At 40.9% G+C, this 22514-nt stretch overlaps 1 protein-coding gene across 2 annotated transcripts in view; it reads right to left on the bottom strand.

Annotated features, from left to right (window-relative positions):
* Nucleotides 1-13459: 13459 nt before the first annotated feature.
* NEDD4 (NEDD4 E3 ubiquitin protein ligase) overlaps nt 13460-22514 on the bottom strand; it is a 118141-nt gene continuing 109086 nt past the window's right edge. For both annotated transcript variants that reach the window (XM_069982455.1, XM_069982446.1), the window contains 3 exons: nt 21896-21992; nt 20051-20123; nt 13460-17239 (listed from right to left, as the gene is read on the bottom strand). In XM_069982455.1, coding sequence (XP_069838556.1) covers nt 17137-17239; nt 20051-20123; nt 21896-21992 — 273 coding nt within the window. In that variant the 3' untranslated portion in view covers nt 13460-17136. The remainder of the gene's footprint in view (nt 17240-20050; nt 20124-21895; nt 21993-22514) is intronic.

The following is a 22514-nucleotide window of genomic DNA, read 5'->3' as shown; positions in this document are numbered from 1 at the left end:
AGTCTCTAGTTTGGGAAACAGACGCCTCACAGGTCCCCAACTGGCATCTTCATTAAATAGTACCCGCAAAACACCAGTGTCAACATCTACAGTGAAGAGGCAGCTGCGGGATTTTGGGCTTCAGGGCAGAGTGGCAAAGAAAAAGCCATATCTGAGACTGGCCAATAAAAGAAAAAGATTAAGATGGGCAAAAGAACACAGACATTGGACAGAGGAAGACTGGAAAAAAGTGTTGTGGACGGATGAATCCAAGTTTGAGGTGTTTGGATCACTAAGAAGAACGTTTGTGAGACGCAGAACAAATGAAAAGATGCTGGAAGAATGCCTGACGCCATCTGTTAAGCATGGTGGAGGTAATGTGATGGTCTGGGGTTGCTTTGGTGCTGGTAAGGTGGGAGATTTGTACAGGGTAAAAGGGATTCTGAATAAGGAAGGCTATCACTCAATTTTGCAAGGCCATGCCATACCCAGTGGACAGCGCTTGATTGGAGCCAATTTCATCCTACAACAGGACAATGACCCTAAACACACCTCCAAATGGTGCAAGAACTATTTACAGCAGAAGCAGGCAGCTGGTATTCTATCGGTAATGGAGTGGCCAGCGCAGTCACCAGATCTGAACCCCATTGAGCTGTTGTGGGAGCAGCTTGACCGTATGGTACGCCAGAAGTGCCCATCCAACCAATCCAACTTGTGGGAGCTGCTTCTAGAAGCGTAGGGTGCAATTTCTCCAGCTTACCTCAACAGATTAATAGCTAGAATGCCAAAGGTGTGCAATGCTGTAATTGCTGCAAAAGGAGGATTCTTTGACAAAAGCAAAGTTTGATGTAAAAACAATGTTATTTCAAATACAAATCATTATTTCTAACCTTGTCAATGTCTTGACTCTATTTTCTATTCATTTCACAACGTAGGGTGGTAAATAAGTGTGACTTTTCATGGAAAATACAAAATTGTTTGGGTGAACCCAAACTTTTGAACGGTAGTGTATGTCTTTTAACAGTGAAGTTGTGTCCCACAACTGTTACAGTTTGAAAGGCACGTTAAAGATCCAAGTCCTGTCCTGTGGTCAATTTACCTGCTGATGCCTCTGTTTAAGTAAAAAACATTTTTTATCCCAGCAACGCAGTGTCAAAGAAGCATCTGTGCCCTAGGCCTGTGTCGCTTCATGGGTCTTCCTCCTCAGCCTCCTCCTCTAACACAAAGCCCTCTGGGCACTGACGAGTCTCTTCTTCTTGGCCCTAGGTTACCATGTCATTTCATCTGTGCCGCAGAAGTGACGGGTTCAGGGGCATAGCTAGGGCTTAAGCCTGGGGGGGGCGAGTGGGTCTCAGTGGGCCCCCAACCGATTATGTTACCCTTAGGGAACCTCAGTAGATGACAATGCTTTCCTGAATAATAAAGGGTACTTTCTACTACATTATTCATAGTGAACAGGACTGAGAACATTGGAAAATTTTTTACATTTTACATATATAACCATGTTAATATTAAAGTTATCCAGGATTGCAAAAACATAGCTGCCTTTTTCCAGAAACAGCGCCACTCTCCTCCAAAGCTTGGATGTGGTAGTGCAGCTCAGTACCACTAAAAGAGAATGGAACCAAGTTGTAATACCACAAACAACATAGAGGATGCTATGGTGCTGTTTTTGTTTTCTAATTCATCCATTCTTCTATCTCTTTATCTCATATCTATCTGTATAATATCTATTATGCAGCATGAGGACTACACTATAGCTAATGGTCAGTGACCAAATTAGCAACATCCGAAGGGTTTTCTTACAGTACCAATAGATTAAATGTATAGTACAAATGCTGGGTAATAATATATAGTCCCATGCTGTTCAAGGCAACTATACTAAGTAACCTACAGTATATACAAAAAAGCCAGACTACTGCAACATAACTAAATGGAATAATTACTTTACTAATTCATAGAAACAATAAATGATAATACATTAAAATGTAGGAAAAATCAGCCCCGATAATCATGGTGTACAGGGTATATGAGAGCAGCCAATTTATGCCTCCATGTAGTATTTAAACCCAATGTTAGCCCTCATATAGAACGCAGGGTCCCTTTATGCTCTCATATAGTAAAAAGGCCACCATCTATACCCTAACATAGTAGATCACCGCCTCTTGTTCCTCCACATAGAAGATAGACCCTCCCTGTGCACCTCCATATAGTACTCAGGCCCCTCCGTACCTTTATATTTAAGTTCAACTTCTCTGTGCATCCATATAGTAGTTAGGCCTTCTGTGCCCCAATAAAATTATTTCCCTCTGTTTCCATGTAGTAGTAGTAGTTAGGGCCCTCTGTGCCCTTTTATAGAAGTTAGACTCCCCTCTGTGCATCTATCTAGTATTTAGTCCTCTCTGTGCAGGCAACCCCCCCCCCCCCCCCAAGGCAGTATCTTCCACGTAGGCATCCCCTCCAGCACCATCTCATGTAGGTAATCCCCCTGGTATGTATTCCCCATGAAGACACCCCCTTCCCCAGCAGTAATCTCCCTGGTAATCCTCCTGGTGGTTAGACACCCCCACCACCACCACTGTGAGTAGACTGTACCTCCTAATTAGGTGCCCCCTTTTCAGTTAACCAGCACATCCCATACCCCAACCTCCATAGATAACATCCTTCCCAGGAGTTAGCCCCACCAACCCACATAGGTCTCCTCTTCTATAACTAAGGGAAAAAACATACTTACCTGCTGTGCGGTTGCAGTACTGTAGTCTTCTCATGTCAACTCTCTCCCTGCATTCTGAGTGCACGAGTGAGATCACTCATGTCTCGCAGCTCTAAGGGAGGGAACGACCTCTTGGTGCCACAACAGTGACTGGCAGGGTGGAGAGCCAATGCTCTCTTTGCCTTGCAAATCACCCTGCTGCATTCAGCTGTATGTTCTCCTCGCACACAAGCGCATGCAGCTATATGGTCAGGCACAACCTTCAGTAGCCGTGTGAGCAGGGCCATATTAAGAGCTATTGCTGCCCTAGGAACAAAACCTGAAGACGCCCCATCGTGGGGGAGCGTGATTTCGGCCACATGCATTTCTTTACACGTAGAAACATTGTCTGAATCACATTGTTATGGTTTTTAACTGCTTAAAATATAAATTTCCACATAGAATGAATGATTAGAGCAGTCTGCATATTGTCTGAAGGAATTCTCACCAAAAGATTGGTAGATTGGTAGGTAATGGCTCCAGGCATCCCCCCCCTCCCCCTACTACCCTCAAAAAGTCACCAGATTTACTGGCAAGTCTGACCGGGAGGTAGGAGACCAAAAATATAAAAAAAATAAAATAAAATAAAAATTGTTCCCTCCCCCCCTGCTCCTGCCCCCCTCCAAGGTGCTGCCCTAGGCACAGGACCACAGGTACCTAATGGTAAATACGGCCCTGCATGTGGGCCCCCCAGGAGGACTGGTTGCTGGCCAGGGGCCTCCTACAGCCAACAGATATTTGTTAAAATAGCTTTTGCGGACAGCATTAACTGGTGATATCTTTAGTGGGCCCCCTGCCTGTGTGGGCCTGGGAGCAGCTGCCCCCTCTGCTTCCACCAAATTATGCTACTAGACAGGTCCCAACACTGGAGAAGTAGACACCTCAGTGTACAGCAAAGAAGCTGGCCTCGAGCGCACGCGCAGGATTCCGTTGGCGATGAAGATGATGATCCCACCCAGGGGACTTGAGAGAAGGAGGCTGGGGAGCCGGCCCAGGCCTAGGGCAAGGATGTTTTAGGCGCTGCTGAGATAAAAGATGTTTTTTAACGGAAAAAAAAGCATCATCAGGCAAACTGACCACAGGACAGTGCTTGTATTGAACGTGGCTTTTTTAAAATGTATCAGAGGTGTGGGGTGGTGGGGCTTGCAGGGCGTTACAGATTCACTTTAAGGTCGAGCTATGTGCCACATTTATAAAAATGTTGCTCAGCAACTACAGAAACTAAACATTATTATGTAAAATGACAGGGGATAATTTTGTGATATGGTTCATTTTACATAATAAAATATGCCAAAAATACATAAAAGCTTGTAAAATTGCCTGCTTAATAAAACAAAACTCTATTATTATGTATTCACCTTTTAGCTTTCTTCTCATTTGACTTACAATTGGAATAGGGGGGGGGGGGGGAATCACATACATTGTTGTTATCATATGGCAAATGGAGATTCAATTTGTTAGTTGCATTCTGCTGGAATTCTTCTTGCTCCAAGTGTTAGTCGCCTCCTAAACTAAGCAGAAAACAAAGTAACTTCCAACCCCCCAACTGGTGTCATAAATCACGTGGCAGAGCCAGGCCCCAAGGAAAGCACTGGATCAACATCTTTCTGGAAAAGAAAACAGTCTAATTGGGTCCTCCTTCCCTTTTCACTGTCTCCGCTATGGAGACATCTTCCAAGTTGCTAGTAGAGTAATGTACATTCCACTATGAAGAGTAACACCAGTTAGTAAGTGTCATATAGGTAAACAAGGGACAAATGTATAATATCACAATAAGGCTTTGTTTGCACATCATTTTTAGCCCTTTTTTGCACGTGGGGATGTTCCACTATGTTTTTAAGCCTTCTGGCCACAGTTTTATTAAACTTAATAGCAAAGATACAGATTTCCTGGCTTTTTTTTAAACAGTAAAACAATTGTTTCCTAGATGAATTACAGCCAAAGAAATGGGCCAAAACACTTAAAGAGGTATTCCCATCTGGGCAAATTATGCAGCCACCCCCCTCCTATTAAGTCTTGAGTAAGGGAACCTAAAACCCCAGAAGAAGCTGCAGGCTGTATGTGTCCCTTTTCTGTTCATTCTCTATGGAGCAGTGGAAGGAAGCTCCATAGAAAATGTCTTAAAGCGACTCTCTACCCACAATATGTCCCCAACAAACCACTTGTACCTTCGGATAGCTGCTTTCAATCCAAGATCTGTCCTGGGGTCCGTTCGGCAGGTGATGCAGTTAATGTCCTAAAAAACAACTTTTAAACTTGCAGCCCTTTGTCAAACTGCCGTGGCCTAGAGTATCTGTGCCCTAACCTTGCACCACCCCTCCGTCCCTCCTCCCCACCCTCTTCATCATTAGGAATGCCAGTGGCAGGATGTTTCCTTTTTCTCTGCATTGAACACTGCACAGGTGCCTTAACGATCCAGCCCATGTGCTGTGCTCACACAGCTGATGTATAGGAGACAATCTGCCTGGAACATTCCTAATGATGAGGAGGGTGGGGAGGAGGGACTGAGAGGGTGTGCCAGCCTAATGCACAGACACTCCAGGCCACGACAGTTTGACACAGGGCTGCAAGTTTAAAAGTTGTTTTTTTAGGACAATAACTGCATCACCTGCCGAACAGACCCCAGGACAGATCTTGAATCAAAAGCAGCTATCCGAAGGTACAAGTGTTTTTTTTTTTTGGGGGGGGGAGGGGGGGGGGGGTGTTACAGATTGTGGGTACAAAGTCACTTTAAGGGCTGTTGCTAGAAATGCTCCTGCGACCAATAATCGGCCCATGTCAAAATGACAGTGATCAGCTAAAGACCAGGATAACGCCTAATCGTCTGTGTAGACCTGGCTTTGACATTTATCATTGTCAGCCACACATCATCTTGTGTAAACAGGGTAATGTGTGGCTGAAAACTATGAAGGGAAACGGACAGCACAGATATGTATGATCCAGTATCCAGCTTCTCCAGTCTTTCAGTTGCTGGCTGTATCTTCATGCCGCTTCCTCCTTCACAATGGTTGGCAGCCGGAGCCTGAAGATACAGCTAGCGCCCGGAGGAGTGAAGAAGCCAGATCACGGATCACAAGCAGTATGGTTAGAATACACTGCTGGTTGTGATCTCAAAACTGACAGGACAGATATATACATATCCCAGAACCCAATCTATACATATCTGTGCTGTAAGTTTCCAGGGCTGCAGGAATGATACAGTGATCGTTTGTGCAGCCCGGGCGCTCAATTTCTTGTGCCGTGTAAAGGCACTGCAAACAAGTTTATGGCCCTGAAATCTTTCGGTCTAAAAGGACCCTGAAGCAGTAGCACACATGCACAAGTTTGTGCTGGGATTTTGAAGTCTTATCTATGAACTTTAAAGACCTTGACCTTTTCAATTACGGAGTTGTCTGTCTCTCCTTGGTTAAGACTTTCAGCCTCTAGCAGTACTTATTATGCATGTTTTATGAAACCTTACACCTTGATGCAAAATTACATAATGCTGTTCATGAGTATCAAATGCTGTTGGAACTCTATAGCTGTATGTTTTAATAAAAAAATATGGGGATATCATAAAATTTTATAGTTCAGGTTTAATTACAGTTATTAAAAAATTGCAAAAATCAGCAAACAGGTAAAAGGCGCTTGCCGTGACCACTGAGGCCAGTGGCTGTAGTGTCCTGTGCCCAGTCTACACCAAGGCCATTACAGCAATTTTGCAAGGGACTCCAGAAGAGCAGTTGCAAAGGACTTACAGGGAGTGATGGGGAACTGCCTTTGTCTAATTTTTTACCCCTTTGGGTGGGTTTAGACTACGGAATTCTCGCGGATAAATTCCACGGAATTCCGTCGCCTGTACGCGCTTACAGCTGCGCGCCTTTCCGCCGGCTCCATAGACAACATTCTATGGGCCAGCTGATTCCGCATTCCGCTGAAAGAATTGACGTGACAATTCTTTCGGCGGAATCGGCCGGCCCATAGAATGGTGTCTATGGCGCGGGCGGGAAAGGTGCACGATCGTGGGCGCGTATAGGTGACGGAATTCCGCGGAATTAATCCGCGTGAATTCCGTAGTCTGAACCCATCCTTAGGTCAAAAAAAGGAAAAAGCAGTAAAATGTTAAACAGGACCTACTACTAAAAGGCAATGTCTAAACAACCAAAAGAGGACAAACCTCTTTATAAAGCACATAAAAGTCTCAAGATGCATTAGTCCAATGCAGTTTTCAGAATAGGCTTTCAATAGCTTTTATCTGCTGCCATCATCAGGACAGACAAGAAATTGCTATTGCTACGTTTCTATTCTAGTTGCTTGGATTTCACATCACATTCACTTGTTTAGACTTCTATCTACTTATCCTAATGGAGAACATGCACTGCACACTTTTGCAGCATAAGGGGTATGGGTTTACTCTGAGAAATACGAGGATGACTCCAATTATTAACATTTTTGTTGTATGAAGACTTTATTTTTATTAGGGTACATACAACCTTTTGATTACTTTCTAATTTATCTTTTTGAGAGGTGAGCTGAACAAAATCAGGATTTTTTTTTTTAAAGAGATGAAACCCTGCATGTTTTTCAGGTAGCCCTGGGGCTGTATCTCTGGCAATCAGGAGTCAAATGCTGAGCATTCAGGGTTTCATGAACCTTAACTAAAGCCCCTATTCCACGGAACTGTTTCGAACGATTATCGTTCATAAAATCGTTCAAACGACCGCTCGTTAACGATATTCGTTCTGTGGAATAGCTGTAAACGAGCGAACGACAACAGCAAAATCGTCGAGTCGTTCACCATTTTTTTTCAACATGTCGAAAAAAAATCGTTGGTCTTTCAACAATAATTCGCTAATCTTTTCGTTGAATAAAAAAATCTTTCAGTCGTTCTTGAAATGTCTACCTACATTTCCCCACGTTTTAAACGACCATGTAACGTTGTAACGACCGCAAAAAAATCGTTACACTACAGATATCGTTCACGTTCCCACACGTATTGTGTTATCGTTCGCTTAAAAAAATCGTTAAGTGCTCGTTAACGAGCGGTCGTTGGAGCGAGTCTATGAACGATAATCGTTCCGTGAAATAGGGCTATTACTGTACTTTTGTGCATCTATAGTTTTCTTTTACCCTTCATTATAAAGGTGTACTCTGGAGATGGAGGGATATTTCTCTTTTACAATACCTTGCTTTTATTAAGTTATACAGTTTGTTAATCAAGCAGGGCTGGGTAGGAGGGGGAGCGAGTAGGCTTTCCAGCTTGCAGTAAGGGCTCTTGCACACTACAGAAATCGTGCAGATAAGCTCCGGAGGATTCTGTGCACTTGCCCACCCACGTTCCTGCTTGAAGATCTGCCCATCCCATAGGCTCCATTCTAGTCAGGCAGATTGCGCCATCCACCTAAAAAAAGAATTGTCAATTCTTTGGATGGACGACAAAACTGCCAGACTATAGAATGGAGCCTATGTGATGGCCAAATGTTCAAGCAGGAGCGAGCACAGAATCTGCCAGAGCTTATCCACGTGATTTTCATAGTGTACAAGTGACCCAATTCAGTGGCTTGGGGAAGCATCTTTACCACTCTGCATTTTTCTATGTTATGGAAGCAGAGACAGATGTAAGTTGTACCATGTGTCTCTATAACTAGTTCTGACCTAACCTGCTGAACTGTTCAGGTTCAGCACTGTTCTCCGAATGCTCAGCATTTTGCTCCCAGCAGGCTGAAGAAGTTGGATGCTTCTTTGGCAAGTTCGGTCAACAATATCCAACAGTATCCTAACAACATCTAAACAGTGTCAGCAGTTTGGCATATTAATAACAGCTGACCAATTCCGTTTAATTTGTAACAATTATGATATATTGGTTTGCATAAAAACTGTAGATACAAAACAGTCGGAATGATTTGTAAGATTTCAACATGTATTATATTTAGGCGCTTAGAAGCTGCAATACATTGGTGACCAATATTTATTCAATTAAATGTAAAAAAAAAAAAAAATTATAAATAGAACAACTGCTAATATTAATATACTATTACATTAAATGGCACACTGTATACAATAGATGGTTTTTATAGGCTTGTCTGCTCTGTTCTATTATATAATGGAATAACATAATTACATAATTATATTTTACCTCATGCATACTGTATGTAAGTACATCAGTACAGTACACAGATAAAATGTGACGCTATGAAGTAAACTTCTATCTCCAAGCATGGGGGACCAAGAACTGGGAGAGATTGTGGACACATTGGAAAGTTGTGATGTGAGTATAATAAAACAGTAAATAATAGGTGGTGAGATTTCACTTATACTTTGCTAAAGCAAAAATATATGTTCACACATTCCATTTTAAGGCTCAGAAATACACTTGTTCCATAAGACTTAAATTTTCAAACCTTAATTGTTTTTGGAGAGTTTTTACAATGTTACTTAATGGCCTTATACTGCAACCTGGTGGCCACATTGATAGTAGCACTTTAATCGGCATTATTGTGCAGGTTGTCTTTCCACCAGTTATGATCGCCTTTTTATCACAAATGTATGTGTGGATCAATTCTTTATTGATCAAAGCTTTGTCCTACCTGCATTCTGATCAACAGACCACAGGCTTTGGAGTCTGCTCTTCTCCCTGCCGCTCCTCCCCAGGTGCTGGGAAAAGATGGATCTAGTCCTGGGAAACTTGGGGCACCTGGGGAGGAGCGGGCAGGGAGAAGAACAGACTCCAAAGCCTGCAGCCTGATGAGCAGAATACAGATAGGAACAAAACTCTTCACTTCGGTACTACTGTAGATTCGCTCATCTCTAGTTCTAACATTATTGGACTAACATTTTAATGCATGCAGCACCTCAATGCGGTTTTCCAAAGGAGCAGTTTAGGGAAATTTTCTACAACTTCTTACATGTTATAATGTAAGAATATTACATTATAACAGACATGTTATAATAGACAGCCTACATACGAATGTACACTGTATGGTTTCAGAGCAGCATTCTGTACATACTGTATATACTCTACTGCTCTGATATGTTTATACACCAATGCAAGGAGCTACTCATTACCAGCATGTACAGATTGCTCTCCTTACTGTATACATGGGTACATACACAGCAATCAACCATCACCTTAAAACCTCTGGTAAATAACATTGTCAGCTCATTTAAAAATCCTTTAAATATGTCAGGATTTAGATGAAAGTGTTCAGACCACTACTGATCGCTAGAAGGAACAAGGAGAAGTGATGGTACCAGGCAGAGGCAGTGAAATTCGCTGAGCAATGTTGGGTCCTGGTGTGCATGTGGGTGTTACTCCTTTAAGGCAATTGTACACGCTACAGGAAATGCCCTCTTATAGCAGGAGAATATGCTTTACCAGTCTGAGAAAATAATTAAAGAATAGTTCATCAGGGACATAAGGGCACAAAGTATTGACTTATGCTGCATTTACACGGAACGATTATCATTCGAATTTTCACAATAACGATCGCATTTGAGCGATAATGAGCGTGTAAACATAGCAAATGATCAGGCGACGAGCGAGATATCGTTCATTTTGAACTTTCAACATGTTCTCAAATCGTTGTTCGCTAAAGATCGCTTCTTTCAAAGATTTCAAAGATTCACCCTATGTAAAAGATGGGCTTAAGCAATCTTAAAATCAATCGCACTAACGATTTTTCTTAAGAATTTTCTAACAATTTTTCTAACGATTAATTCGTCTAAAAGGCTGATCGTTATAAAAACTAAATCATTGCTTCAAATCCGTTAAACGATCGATTGGGCGAATTATCGCTTCGTGTAAATGCAGCATAAGCCTCCAAACTCTAATTGAGCTGGAAAAAGAAAACACATCACAACTTACAAGACACAGGCAGATAGGCGTTAGGGAAATAAAATAAAATTATGCCATTTTCTTTGCTAGTCGCCATTTGCAGAGTAATAAAATTGCATTTTTCCTTGAACGCTAAAGTGCCACAGAAGTAATGCTGAGCCACAGCATGCACGCCTCTAACCTCCCTGTCTTGAACGATTGCTGGACAGGGCTGAGCCTCCAGCATTATACCCTTAAAGGGGTGCTCCAGCGTGGGGGCACTTTTTTGGGGGGACTGGGGAGAAGGTGGCAGAAATAACAGACCTCCCCGGTTCCAACGGCGGGTCCCGCATCACGGCGTTCCCGGCCGCTTCCGGGTGTCTGACGCCGCCCGAGACGCTACGTCTCAGGGCTGTTCAGCCACTCAGTGAAGGAGGCGGGATCCGTTTGAAGTCCGCTCGGATCCTGCCTCCTTCAATGAGTGGTTGAGCGGCCCTGAGACGTAGCGTCTCGGGCGGCGTCAGACACCCGGAAGCGGCCGGGAACCGGGCACCGGAGCGCCGTGATGCGGGACCCGCCGCTGGAATCGGGGAGGTAAGTGGACGTCTTTTATTTCAGCCACCTCCTCCCCGGTCCCCCCAAAAAAGTGCCCCCACGCTGGATAACCCCTTTAATTAGTCAAGACAGGGAATGGATGGGACATTCATGCTGTTTCTGTAAACAGCGATCACTTGCAGATCACGGCATTAAACGCAGTCATTAACAGAAGCAGTACCTGTCCCTAACTGAACGGAATCACCGTATGAAGCACCAATCTCACTAATCAATGCTATAAGTCCCTCCCCCAATAAAAGTTGAAATCCCTCCCTTTCCCATTTTGCAAATAGTAATATGTAAAAAATAAATACATTTGTAAACATATTTGATATTGTAACATGTGGAATTGTCTGATTAAAATCTAACAATATTGTTTATGCTTGGTAAACTGTGTAAATATAAAAAAATACTTATTTTTAAATTATATAATTAGAAAGTCATCAAAAACTTCCATTTACACCAATATAGTGCCAATTAAAGCAACAGATCATGGGGCAAAAAATGAGCCTCCAAATGAGCCCTGTAGGTGGAAAAAGCATTATTGCTTTTAGGTCAGGAGGAATGCTGCTTCAGTGTGACCTGGACCTTCGCGCATCAATGACTTTTGATCATAAAGGGGTTAAGAAGCCCTCCTACTCTGCACAAGATGAATGTCAATCTTACTCAGTCTGGAGCTCCATGCAAGATCTCACCTTATGGGGTAAGGATTATTCTGAAAAGGTATCAGCCCAGGAGTCAACCCAGAACTGCACAGAAAGACTTGGTCAATAACCTGAAGAGAGCTGGCACCACAGTCTCAAAGATTACTATTAGTAACACACACACTAGGACGTCATGAATTAAAATCTTGCACACAAGGTCCCCCTGCTCACACCAGCACATGTCCAAGCCTATTTGAAGTTTGGTAATGACCATCTGGATGATCCACATGAGGCATAGGAAGTGGTCATGTGGTTAGATGAGACCAAAATACAAACTCTCGCTGTGTTTGGAGAAGGAGTACAACCCCAACAACTCAGTCCCAACCGTGAAGTATGGGGGTGGAAACATTATACTTTGGGAGGCATTTCTGCAAAGGGAAAAACAACTACTGCGTCATATTGAAGGAAGGATGGATGGGGCCATGTATTATGAGATTTTGGCCAACAATGTTCTTCCCTCAGTAAAAAGGATTAAAGCGACTCTGTACCACCCCACCCTCTTCATCATTAGGAATGCTCCAGGCAGATTGTCTCCTATTCCTCACCTGTGTGAATACTGAACATGGGCTGGATCATTAAGCACCTGTGCAGTGTTCAGCATGGAGAAAATGTTCCAGTGGCATTCCTAATGTCAATTCCTAATGTCATACACTATGATTCCCCATGTATTCATGATCAGCTTTGAAATTAGTTTAGGCTTTTCTTAATTTCAGCAAATTCCTCAGATTCCAATAAACCAATGAAAACAATATTAGAATAAATTTATTTACTGCTTCAGGGTAATAACCTTGTGTAAGCATCTTAAAACTAAAATTTATGAAACAAATATTTCAACATTTAAAATGATACATTTGCTTTTCTATTGTAACGCATTTGTACAAAATATCTGACTGTCATTATACAATTTTATCTTCATATAAATTATCCTTTATTTACATGTAATACTTTCAAGGAATAGAGTTGCAGCCACAAACATCAATAACACAATGAACTTGAAAATACAAAACATCCATCAGAATAAAATTTTTTTTTTTTTTTTTTTCTTCCATTTATACACTGTAGTAAATGTAAAGTGCTTGACCCCTTCTCCATCAAGTGGTCTGCATTGTATTGCTTTGAATATACTGCAGGCCTCTAGAACAGTGGTTGAGGTAAAAGCAACAATACAGTTCATAAAGTCACTCAGTAATAAGCAGTGGCAATTATATCACTGGTTGCTTGCAATATAAAAGGTATATAGAGAAGTGGTATGCCATTAGATAACCACCTAACACATTCCCACTTAGTCCAGGTATGAGGTCACATATCCAGAAACAAAAACAAAGAAGATCACAAAATTCAGGGCAAGAGTCATGTATTTGGAAAAGGGCTATGAAGACATGCTATAATACTAGGGATGGTCCGAACCCGCCAAGGTTCGGGTTCGGATGAACCCGAACGCTCGGCATCGGATTCCCGCTGTCTGCCCGCTCCGTGCAGCGGGCGGATCCAGCGGGAAGACCGCCTGGAAAAATGGGATACAGCCTATGGCTATGGCTGTATCCCATTTTTCCAGGCGGTCCTCCCGCTGGATTCACCCGCTGCACGGAGCGGGCAGACAGCGGGAATCATTACCGAGGGTTCGGGTTCGTACGAACCCGATCCGCACTCGGTTTGGACCACCCCTATCTAATACTTCAGTGAATCCAAAATATGTGTCTAAAATATAGTGTTAGGGCAAGCCCACATAAGTATATACTGCATCATTATGTTCGAAGTAAAAAAAAAATTAAAAAAATTAAATCTGCCATTAATTTTAATGGGAAACAAATAACCTCCCAAAAAGGTTACACGCCACTTATCTCCCTGTGTTTGGACTCAAATTGTGTTTACAAACAAAGATTTTTGAAGTTAAAGCCAGATATGGATTTGAAAGGAGGAGAAATCTTAATCTTTCCTTTATAACCTCTTCTCTGTTTACTGTCTCTTCCTGGCCTTGGCTTCAATAGTCTTTCAGATTAATTTAAAACTGCGACGCAAAAAATCATGGAGCAGCACTTTCCTTTATGACCTGATCTCTGTTTATAGTCTGTTTCTGGCTTTGGCTTCAAATCTTTGTCAGATAATATTTCTGTGTAAATGGACCCTTACACACAGATTATCTGACAGATCATTAAAGCCAAAAGCCAGGAATAGACTATAAACAGCGAACAGGTCATAAAGGAAAGCCTGAGATTTCTCCTTTTTTCAGCCTGTCATAAGGCACATGCCATTCTATGAGTGGTGAGGTATAGCGATAACATAAGCTGCTCTGCATTTTGCAAAGTTAAATCATTCCATCTCTGCTTTGCCATGGGAGTTGGGAACACCATGAAAAGACTAATTATGTCAAATATATTTTTACTAAATTTACCCATGCACCTATAAATAATGGAGGAAAAACTTTGGACAACTTTGGGGGAAAACGACAGACCAAATTGTTCTAGACAAATGATCCCATACCTGCACAGTTTCTTACCTGCATTAACCACTGAGTGATGGATTCTCTACAATCACATAAGACCAGTGATAGTCACTGCTCTCTCTATTTTACAATTGCATATTTTATTTTCTGCATAGAAACATATCAACCCCAATTCAAGCTTGCATGTATATATCCTAAGATTATATACTATCAAAAGCCAAGTTTGTGAAAAGGGTCTGTAAGGTACTAAGTAGTAAAGTGTCGTAGGCATAAAAAGCTGTGCTAACATGTATCTGGCAGCCATATTGTAAGCTGGACCAATCCTTCAATTCTGTTGTAACTTAGATTTGCATCCCAGTATGTTTTCCCTCAGACAATGGCTCTTACAGAATTGATGGGGTACAGCCTCAGGATAGCTGTCCCTGCCGAATGTAAGTGATGGATAATGGGTTGACAATTCATTGTAAGGAGGATGAAAGATCCTTTTAAAACTGGAAATGGAAAAATCTATTGAAATTATCAAATTAAATCAACGTTTACATTTTCACATAGGACAATAATAATTTATGAGTAGAAAAAAAAGCCACATGAAGTTACAAAGAAAGCGCAAATTAAACGACTTCTCACATTATATTGTGACTTTGGTTACATTGTATAGTAATACATTATTTGGTAACTAGGCTAAAAGTGAAGGAGTTAAGATATATAAAAACTATAAATGAGACTAACTGTAAACGTATAAAACTCTGTAAACATATTGGTTCTGAGTAACTGTGCAACATTGCAAGAATAATGTGTACACACTCTGGGATAATGGAAGTGTTCAGCATAATACAATTCTTACCCCACAACCAAAAAATAGAGTTCAAAATTATGTCCAAAACTAAACACCTAATAAACAAAAAAAAAAAATCACAAGACAGGGATCTATGAGAGAATCCTATATGGAAACAGTACAAAAGACAACAATATTACTAGATGATGGGGCAGCATCACTCTTTTAAGGGATAGATGTTAAAGTACATTGAGATTAAGACCATTACACAGTCTGAAGCAGCAGCAAGTCTAAATATTATAAAAGTTAGAGATCGGTCTAGTCATTTATGTGCATTAAAGGAGAACTCAGGGCAAAAATAAGACACAGGGAGGGCAGGGGGTTGTAGGAAAATGATAATGAAGTGATACTTACCTGTCCTGGTGCTCCCTAGCACAGCAGCACCACCACTCACAGTCACCCGCTAGTCTACTGTCTTATCTCAATCCTATGACGTCATGGTCCTTATCAGAAATGCCCGCTCAGCTGGTCAGTGACTTGACACTTCTGCAGTCACTGACAGGCTGGGCTGAGAGGGCAGTTCCTGTGGGTTTTTTTGATGGCACAGGAACTCAGGAGATTCAGGAAACCAGTGGGAGTCCCTGAGCTGGTGACACTGGGGCTTCAGGGAGGATCCAGGACAGGTAAGTATCACTTCATTGTTATGTTCTCAACACCCCCTGCCCTCCCTGTTTTTTTACCTTTGCCTGAAGTACCCCCGTAAAGAAAAGTGATCTTACACAAAATAATACATTAACATTTTGGGCTTATTTCTTTAGGTCGCAAAATATCTGCGCATTGTCTTCACATGGCAGCCTTTTGAGCTACTAGTATCAAAAGCATCACCACAAGCAGGTGCTGAGAGAGTATTCCTAACGGCAGACGACAGACAGACTGATTTCTCCTTAGGCCTTATTCACACATTCAGCAATTACGCACAAATTTCGGGCCTATGAGTTTCTATTGGGCTATTTACACTATCCATATTTTTACGGATCTGAAATTCGGGATTCACCCAAGTCTATGGCAGCGTCTGAATTATTTGCGGATCTGTAATTTAAAAATACAGATTACTTTTATTTAACTACCAACTTCCCATTTAAAGATTACGGATGCACTACAGATACAGTCCTGATTTACTACTGAATGTGTGACTGAGGCCTTACTGAAGCCTGTCAGTGTAGAATATATTTGCAGCAAACAGACCACTACACTTAGACAATAGTCTTATAGGACAACTCCATCTTGTTTGCTTATGAAACTGGCTGTGAAATCCTTTTCCCTGCAAATGATATTCTACACGCTGAGGACCCCAGACCAGTGTCTATGCACCAACCTCCCACTTCTGATTTAGCAAATAAGCCCATTAACAAGAGGAAGAACCCTGAGAGATGCCATCTACTTGGCACACCTAAGAGTGAATGTTTTAGCAAATGGGTATTCACAGCCTAACACAGTCTATCACTGCGATTGGGAATTCCCAATCTTTCTCTAAATGCATTAAACCACCGACAAATCATACAGCACAACCGTAAGGGTGGGCTATTAATGGTATCTCTCTTTTGTGGTAATTTATTCATCAAAAAGAGGTAAAATACTGAAAGGTCTAAAGTGACTGACACTTGGTATTGAAATCATATAGACATAGTTAAAGAAACCTTCATTTGACAGACTTGCTAGCAATGTAGAGTTTAGAAAGTATTTTCTTTCACATAAAGTGGACAGTCTCATAGTTGTAACATTTTGTGATTCTGCTCATTTCACAGCTTATAAATCAGTAGTTTCAATGACCAAGTAAGATTGACATCTGGAGTGAGCGAAAACCATTAGAACTAATAGACGCCATGTTATATGAAACGCAGCAGGAACCCGGAAAATGATCCTTGTATAAGGCGTACACAAGCACGCACTTGCTCTGTACAGATACAGAGGAATATCTTTCTGGTCATTTCCTTCTATAAATAGAAGAACTTCTAGACAAAAATTGCAAAATAACACTATAGAAGTTTCCTGGGAAAAGACTAGTCTCAGTTGTGCGCGCAGCATGTCATGCACGCTTCAGTCCACCCCATCGAAACCTTGAGCATTTTCTATTGCTATATGTAGCTTGTCCCATAGGTCCTCAAATGACTCATACGGTGGCAGGTCCAGGCGATTAAAACTGGAAAAAAAAATACAGATAGTTTATATAACAATGCTGTCACAAGCACATATAAAAAGTTATGAAAAAGAGACTAATACTACACTACACTAGCTGATGAACTCTGCGTTCAGATGTGCCTCCTCCTCAACTAAAGGTACATTGTTTTAAAGGGGTTATCCAGGCTTAGAAAAACATGGCTGCTTTATTCCAGAAACAGCACCACCTTTGTCTCCAAGTTGGATGGGGTTTTGAAGCTCCGTGCCATTGAAAGGAATCAAGCTTAATTGCAAACACCTAGACTGGAGAAGAAAGTCATGAAAGTTTTCTCAAAGAAAGTGGCCATGTTTTTTTTTTTTTAAAGCCTGGATAACCCTTTAAATTATACTCCACATCTATATGCTAGTCTGCTAGGAGATGTGGCCTAATGCAAGGTGTACACTAAAATGTTCTAAATATTGATGTGTAAATGACTATTTAAATATCGAAACTCATTCTCGGTGCATAGAATTCTAGCTAATTGCAATAGACAAACACTACAATGGGTCAAACTAAAGACATAAAAAGGCTTTCAATATAACAAAAAGGTCATAAAATGCCAAGTTTCTGCACAAAAGCTCAGGGGTCAGTCCTAGGTCCTCTCCTCTCTTCTTTTTATACAGCCCCTACTGAGATGCTACCATCTCCATGCTGATGACCATCAATTATCTATCTCTTACTGCAACCTCACCCACGCATTACTACAATACACTAGTGATTGTCAGCAGTTGCCAACATGTTCCTACTTATGTTTTCACCACCTACTAAGCTACCACTTTTTTGTGGGACAAGTTGTAGTTTTCATATGAACCATTTTGTAGTACAGATATTGTATTCAATGCATTTTTGTAAAATAAAAAAAAATAGTAAAGGAAAAATTCACGAAAAAAAATTATTTTTTCTCTACTCTTTGTCATGCAGTAACAAAAACATACTTACTATCTTTACTTTATGGCTTGATACAAAACACAGTAAAAAGGTTTTCTTATTAATTATTTAAGTATTCATTGTTAAGAAAAAAATCATTTTAGTGCCACTGTATTCCATGAGCCCTAACTTTTCTATTTTTCCTTCAACATAGTTGCATGAAGTCTTGTTTGTTTTTGTGGGATTTGCTGAAGTTTTTATTGGTGCTATTTTGGGTACATGCTATTTATTTAATCGCTTTTCTGATAACTGGAAAAACACAACATATAAATGCTATAAAACCCAAGGGTTAAAAAAGTTTTTCATTCTTTACTTTTTTCATTCTTTCAATCCTTCTTTATAAGGATTTTAGCAGGACCAGAGTGGAGTATACAGGCAGCAGAGCTGGCACACAGGACAGGACTGGGAGAGAGAGAAGAGAGCAGGAGAACACAGGAGACTGAAAGATGAGAAGCAGGGAGACCAGCTGTCATATTATTTATTGCGGGAGGGGAACTGGTTGGGCTGGGGCACAGAAGAGGAGAGGACTGACAGGAAAGCAGATCACAGCACACTTTCACTTTATTTTTTCTCCTTTCAGTTGGGGCTTACAGGAGAAGCAGCGAGAAATGTAGCTGCTACTGTTAGGGGGTTACACTCCTCAATCTCACCCACAAAGCTCTCTACTGTGCTGCACCTTCCTACATCTCCTCCCTCGTCTCCATCTACCACCCTACTCATGTTTTCTGCTCTATGATCAAAGATTAATATCTTCCATGATCATAACATCTCACTCTAATCTCCAAGACCAAGCTGCACCATTTGTCTGATAAGCGCTACCCAAGACAATCAGGTCGTTCCCAATAGCTACAGTTCTAAAAACGAATCCTTTCAGGCAAGACTGTTAAACACTCCTATCTATTCCACGGGGCGACAGCAGCAGATCATTGCTGTACGAGTCGTTTGTCTTTCAACAATGTTATAAGACAAACGACTGCAACTATCAGCCGACATTGTCCATGTCAGTTGATCGTTGCCTTCTATTACATGGAACGATTATCGGCCGATATGAGCCGAATACGGCCGATAATCGTTTTGTGTAATAGGGCCTTAAGTCCTCATAGATTGTAAGCTATTGTGTGCAGTGTCTGCACTGCTTGTATGAATTGTTTAGTTCTTTATAATGTATTGTATTATTGTGTCGGCACATATACCCTCTGTATTGTAAAGAGAAACAGTTCACCATGGCTCTACCACCATATACATCAGAGTATATTCCTGGCTCTCATCACTGGTGCCTGCAATCATGACTTTTTATTGTTATTTTCCAAGCTGCTTTGGATGTTTGTATGCATAATCTCATGTACCTGGCCGTACTTTTGAATAAACTGTTTAAAAAAAAAAAAAAAAAGGAAAGCGCTGACCAAGCCTATATTAATGCTCATGGTTTTAGAACCCCATATGGATGTGATGCTCTGGTAAAGTATCTTTGAAATTGCTCACCATTGTGTGTTACTTACACACAATCACATATCCTTAAACAATCCATTTGTATTAAGGAGAAATAAAGAGCAGGTTCTGTTCTATTGTTTTTCTATAATTTACCCAAAACAAATATGTAAATTAGGTAGGTGGTGCAAAAGAGGCTGGTGGGCAGGGAATGATCCCAGTGCAACAAGTTACCACATTTACATATTTGGATTTTGGTAAATGGAAACATGCAGAACAGACCGGACAGCAAAGGTTATTATTTAAATTAGCATTAAAAAAGTCCTAAAGGTACATATGAACGAACCTGCCGTTATTTATATTTACTTTTTAAGAAAAAAAATGGACAGATTAAAGCAATAAACAGATTAAAGCAATAGACAGACTTAAGCAAATTACCATGTGTGCGCTCTGGGAAGTTTCTCGGGCGAGCCCCATTTTTCAACTGTAAACAACTGTGGTCCATTTGAGCCTGAAATGAAATATTCTAGAATTAAATGACAGACCAGGGCTCTTCTTGTAACAGTAAATATATTTCTGATGATTCACAGTCTAGGAAATCTGTGATATTAGCAAGTGTCTGAAATTAGATTTCCTTCCTTGGCCCTTTTACAAGGGCCAATTATGATTAATGAACAGCCACTGATTTGGAGTATGGGGGAAAACGGTCCCTCGAATGGAGTGGACTGTTCATGCATGGACAGCTTGCTTTTCATTCATTATGGGGCTTCCGAACATTGCCTGCTCGGTTGGTTCACTTCATGCTGTGACAGGACTGGAGCATGTCTAGTAGCAAGACAAGATTTATCAAACGGACTAATAGTATGTTCAGGCACTCCATTCACACAGATTTTAATTCCACTGCATGAATGAAGTGCCATAGCGGTGTAAAACTAAAGATACATTAATGATAAAGCAGTCATTCTTACCTGTCTGAACTCCCCCGATGCCCTCCTGTGGCATCTCTGGGTCCCCTGCTCAGTGACAGCCCACTCAGCCAAGCATTGGCTGTGGCGGGACAGTTCAGTATGGGTAGTTTACACCTGGTTCTATTTTACATAGTTTGATAAACCTGACTTTACACTGCCAGAGAAGCCTAGCAGAACAATTGTAAGCTGTCTGCTCATGTGCTAGACCTGTTTATAAAATCATGCATAGATTTGCTATAAAGAGCGCTTAGGGTCCTATTAGACCAAGCGATTTTCAACTAATAATGATCGCAAACGAGATTTTTTATCGTTAATCTGAAATCATTCACCATATTACACAGAACGATAGACGTTAGTTACAAATTTCCCAGCAAAAGAAGAAACGATTTAGAATTACAGTGAACGATTAACAATGGTTTTAGGGTCAGGTCTAAATGAACAATCAATGACACATGAACGATTTTTTAATCGTTGCCAGAAATTACATGGAACGATTATCGTTTAAATTGCAATATAACAATTTTCCGCACAATAATCGTCATGAGTAATAGGGCCCCTACTATACATATTATATATGAGCACACTTGACATTTCCAACACATCCGTTCCTCCTCACAATCTGGAGAATTCGAACACCAACAGATATACTCACCCATCCCTGATTCCCCAATGTTGCTGTTTTAACGGTGCAAGCCCCCCCCTGCTGCTGAGCACTTCCTGTTCAGCCAATAACTGCCTAATATGCCTCATCCAGTGATTGGCTGTGCAGCATCTGCTGTGTGTTAAGGGCAGAACAGGAAGAACTTGGCAGTGAGAACTTGCACTATAGGAAAAGAACGAGTGGAGGATTGGGAGAAGGTGACTATGTGCTTTTCTTTTTTTTCTACCTCAAGCCCTTTTAAATATAAAATTAAATAATTGAAGTGCCCCAGTGCCCATTTTACTATAGCTCTCAACTCTTTGTGGAGTCAACACACAAATATTATGGGTGGGGGAAGAGGGTTACCAAGCTGTCTTATAGTAAGATTCCCTATGTTGCCCTTAGAAACTCAGCTCAGAGCTCAGCTTTCTTTTTTCATATTACTCTGGTAAAATGAAAGTGGAGTTAGATGCTATATTCAACAAAGGGAACCATACTATAAGACAGCTTGATAGGTGTCCCTCTGTAAACTTAAGTTGCAGTAACCTACTGTATTAATCTTTCTCACATCTGTTATACATTATACATCAAATATCAATATAAATATCAAATTAAAGTTATATCATAAGCAAATTAGAGGCTAAAACAATGTTTTTGTTGCAGATATATGCCTACCATACAGCTCAGCAAATCCATTCATTGGTACTCTTGAAGTACCAGTAACAAACTGTAGCAAGCGAATCCTCTTCTCTGCATCCATCATTAACACAGCCTAAAAATAATTACAAATTACACAGTAAATGCAAGTAAACCAAGCGTCCACATATATCTATAATCCTTTTACAGAAATTACATGGATTTTACCTTTCCTATGATTTTACAAGACAGGTTTACAAAATGTTTACAAGACGCAGTAATAACATAAAATTACAATTTCTAGCACTCATTATACCTGGTGCAGCAATGTGGCTGCTTGTTTGCGATATCAATAATGATAAAATGGTAAGAGATGAATTCATGAAATCGCCAGTATTCCTATAGTCACTTCTGATGGGATAAGTGCCAAGCTGTTAAAAATTATATTGTAAAAAAAAAAAAAAAAGCTGTATTTATCGAGCACCGATTTCTTACACCCTTCCACTTTGTTTGGAAATTCCTCACCACCCCAGTATGAAGGGCATCACCTCCTTGTGGTTATTTTAACTTGATTTCTGCATTATTCATTAGGATCTTATAAAGTATTTGCTTTTATCAATGTTTATCTAATACACATCTAACACACACACAAAAACAC

The sequence above is a fragment of the Dendropsophus ebraccatus genome, chromosome 1 (genome assembly GCF_027789765.1).
Source record: "Dendropsophus ebraccatus isolate aDenEbr1 chromosome 1, aDenEbr1.pat, whole genome shotgun sequence".
NCBI classification, from domain to species: Eukaryota; Metazoa; Chordata; class Amphibia; order Anura; family Hylidae; genus Dendropsophus; species Dendropsophus ebraccatus.
Note: the sequence above shows the minus strand (reverse complement) of the source record. Positions and strands in the feature narration are given on the sequence as shown.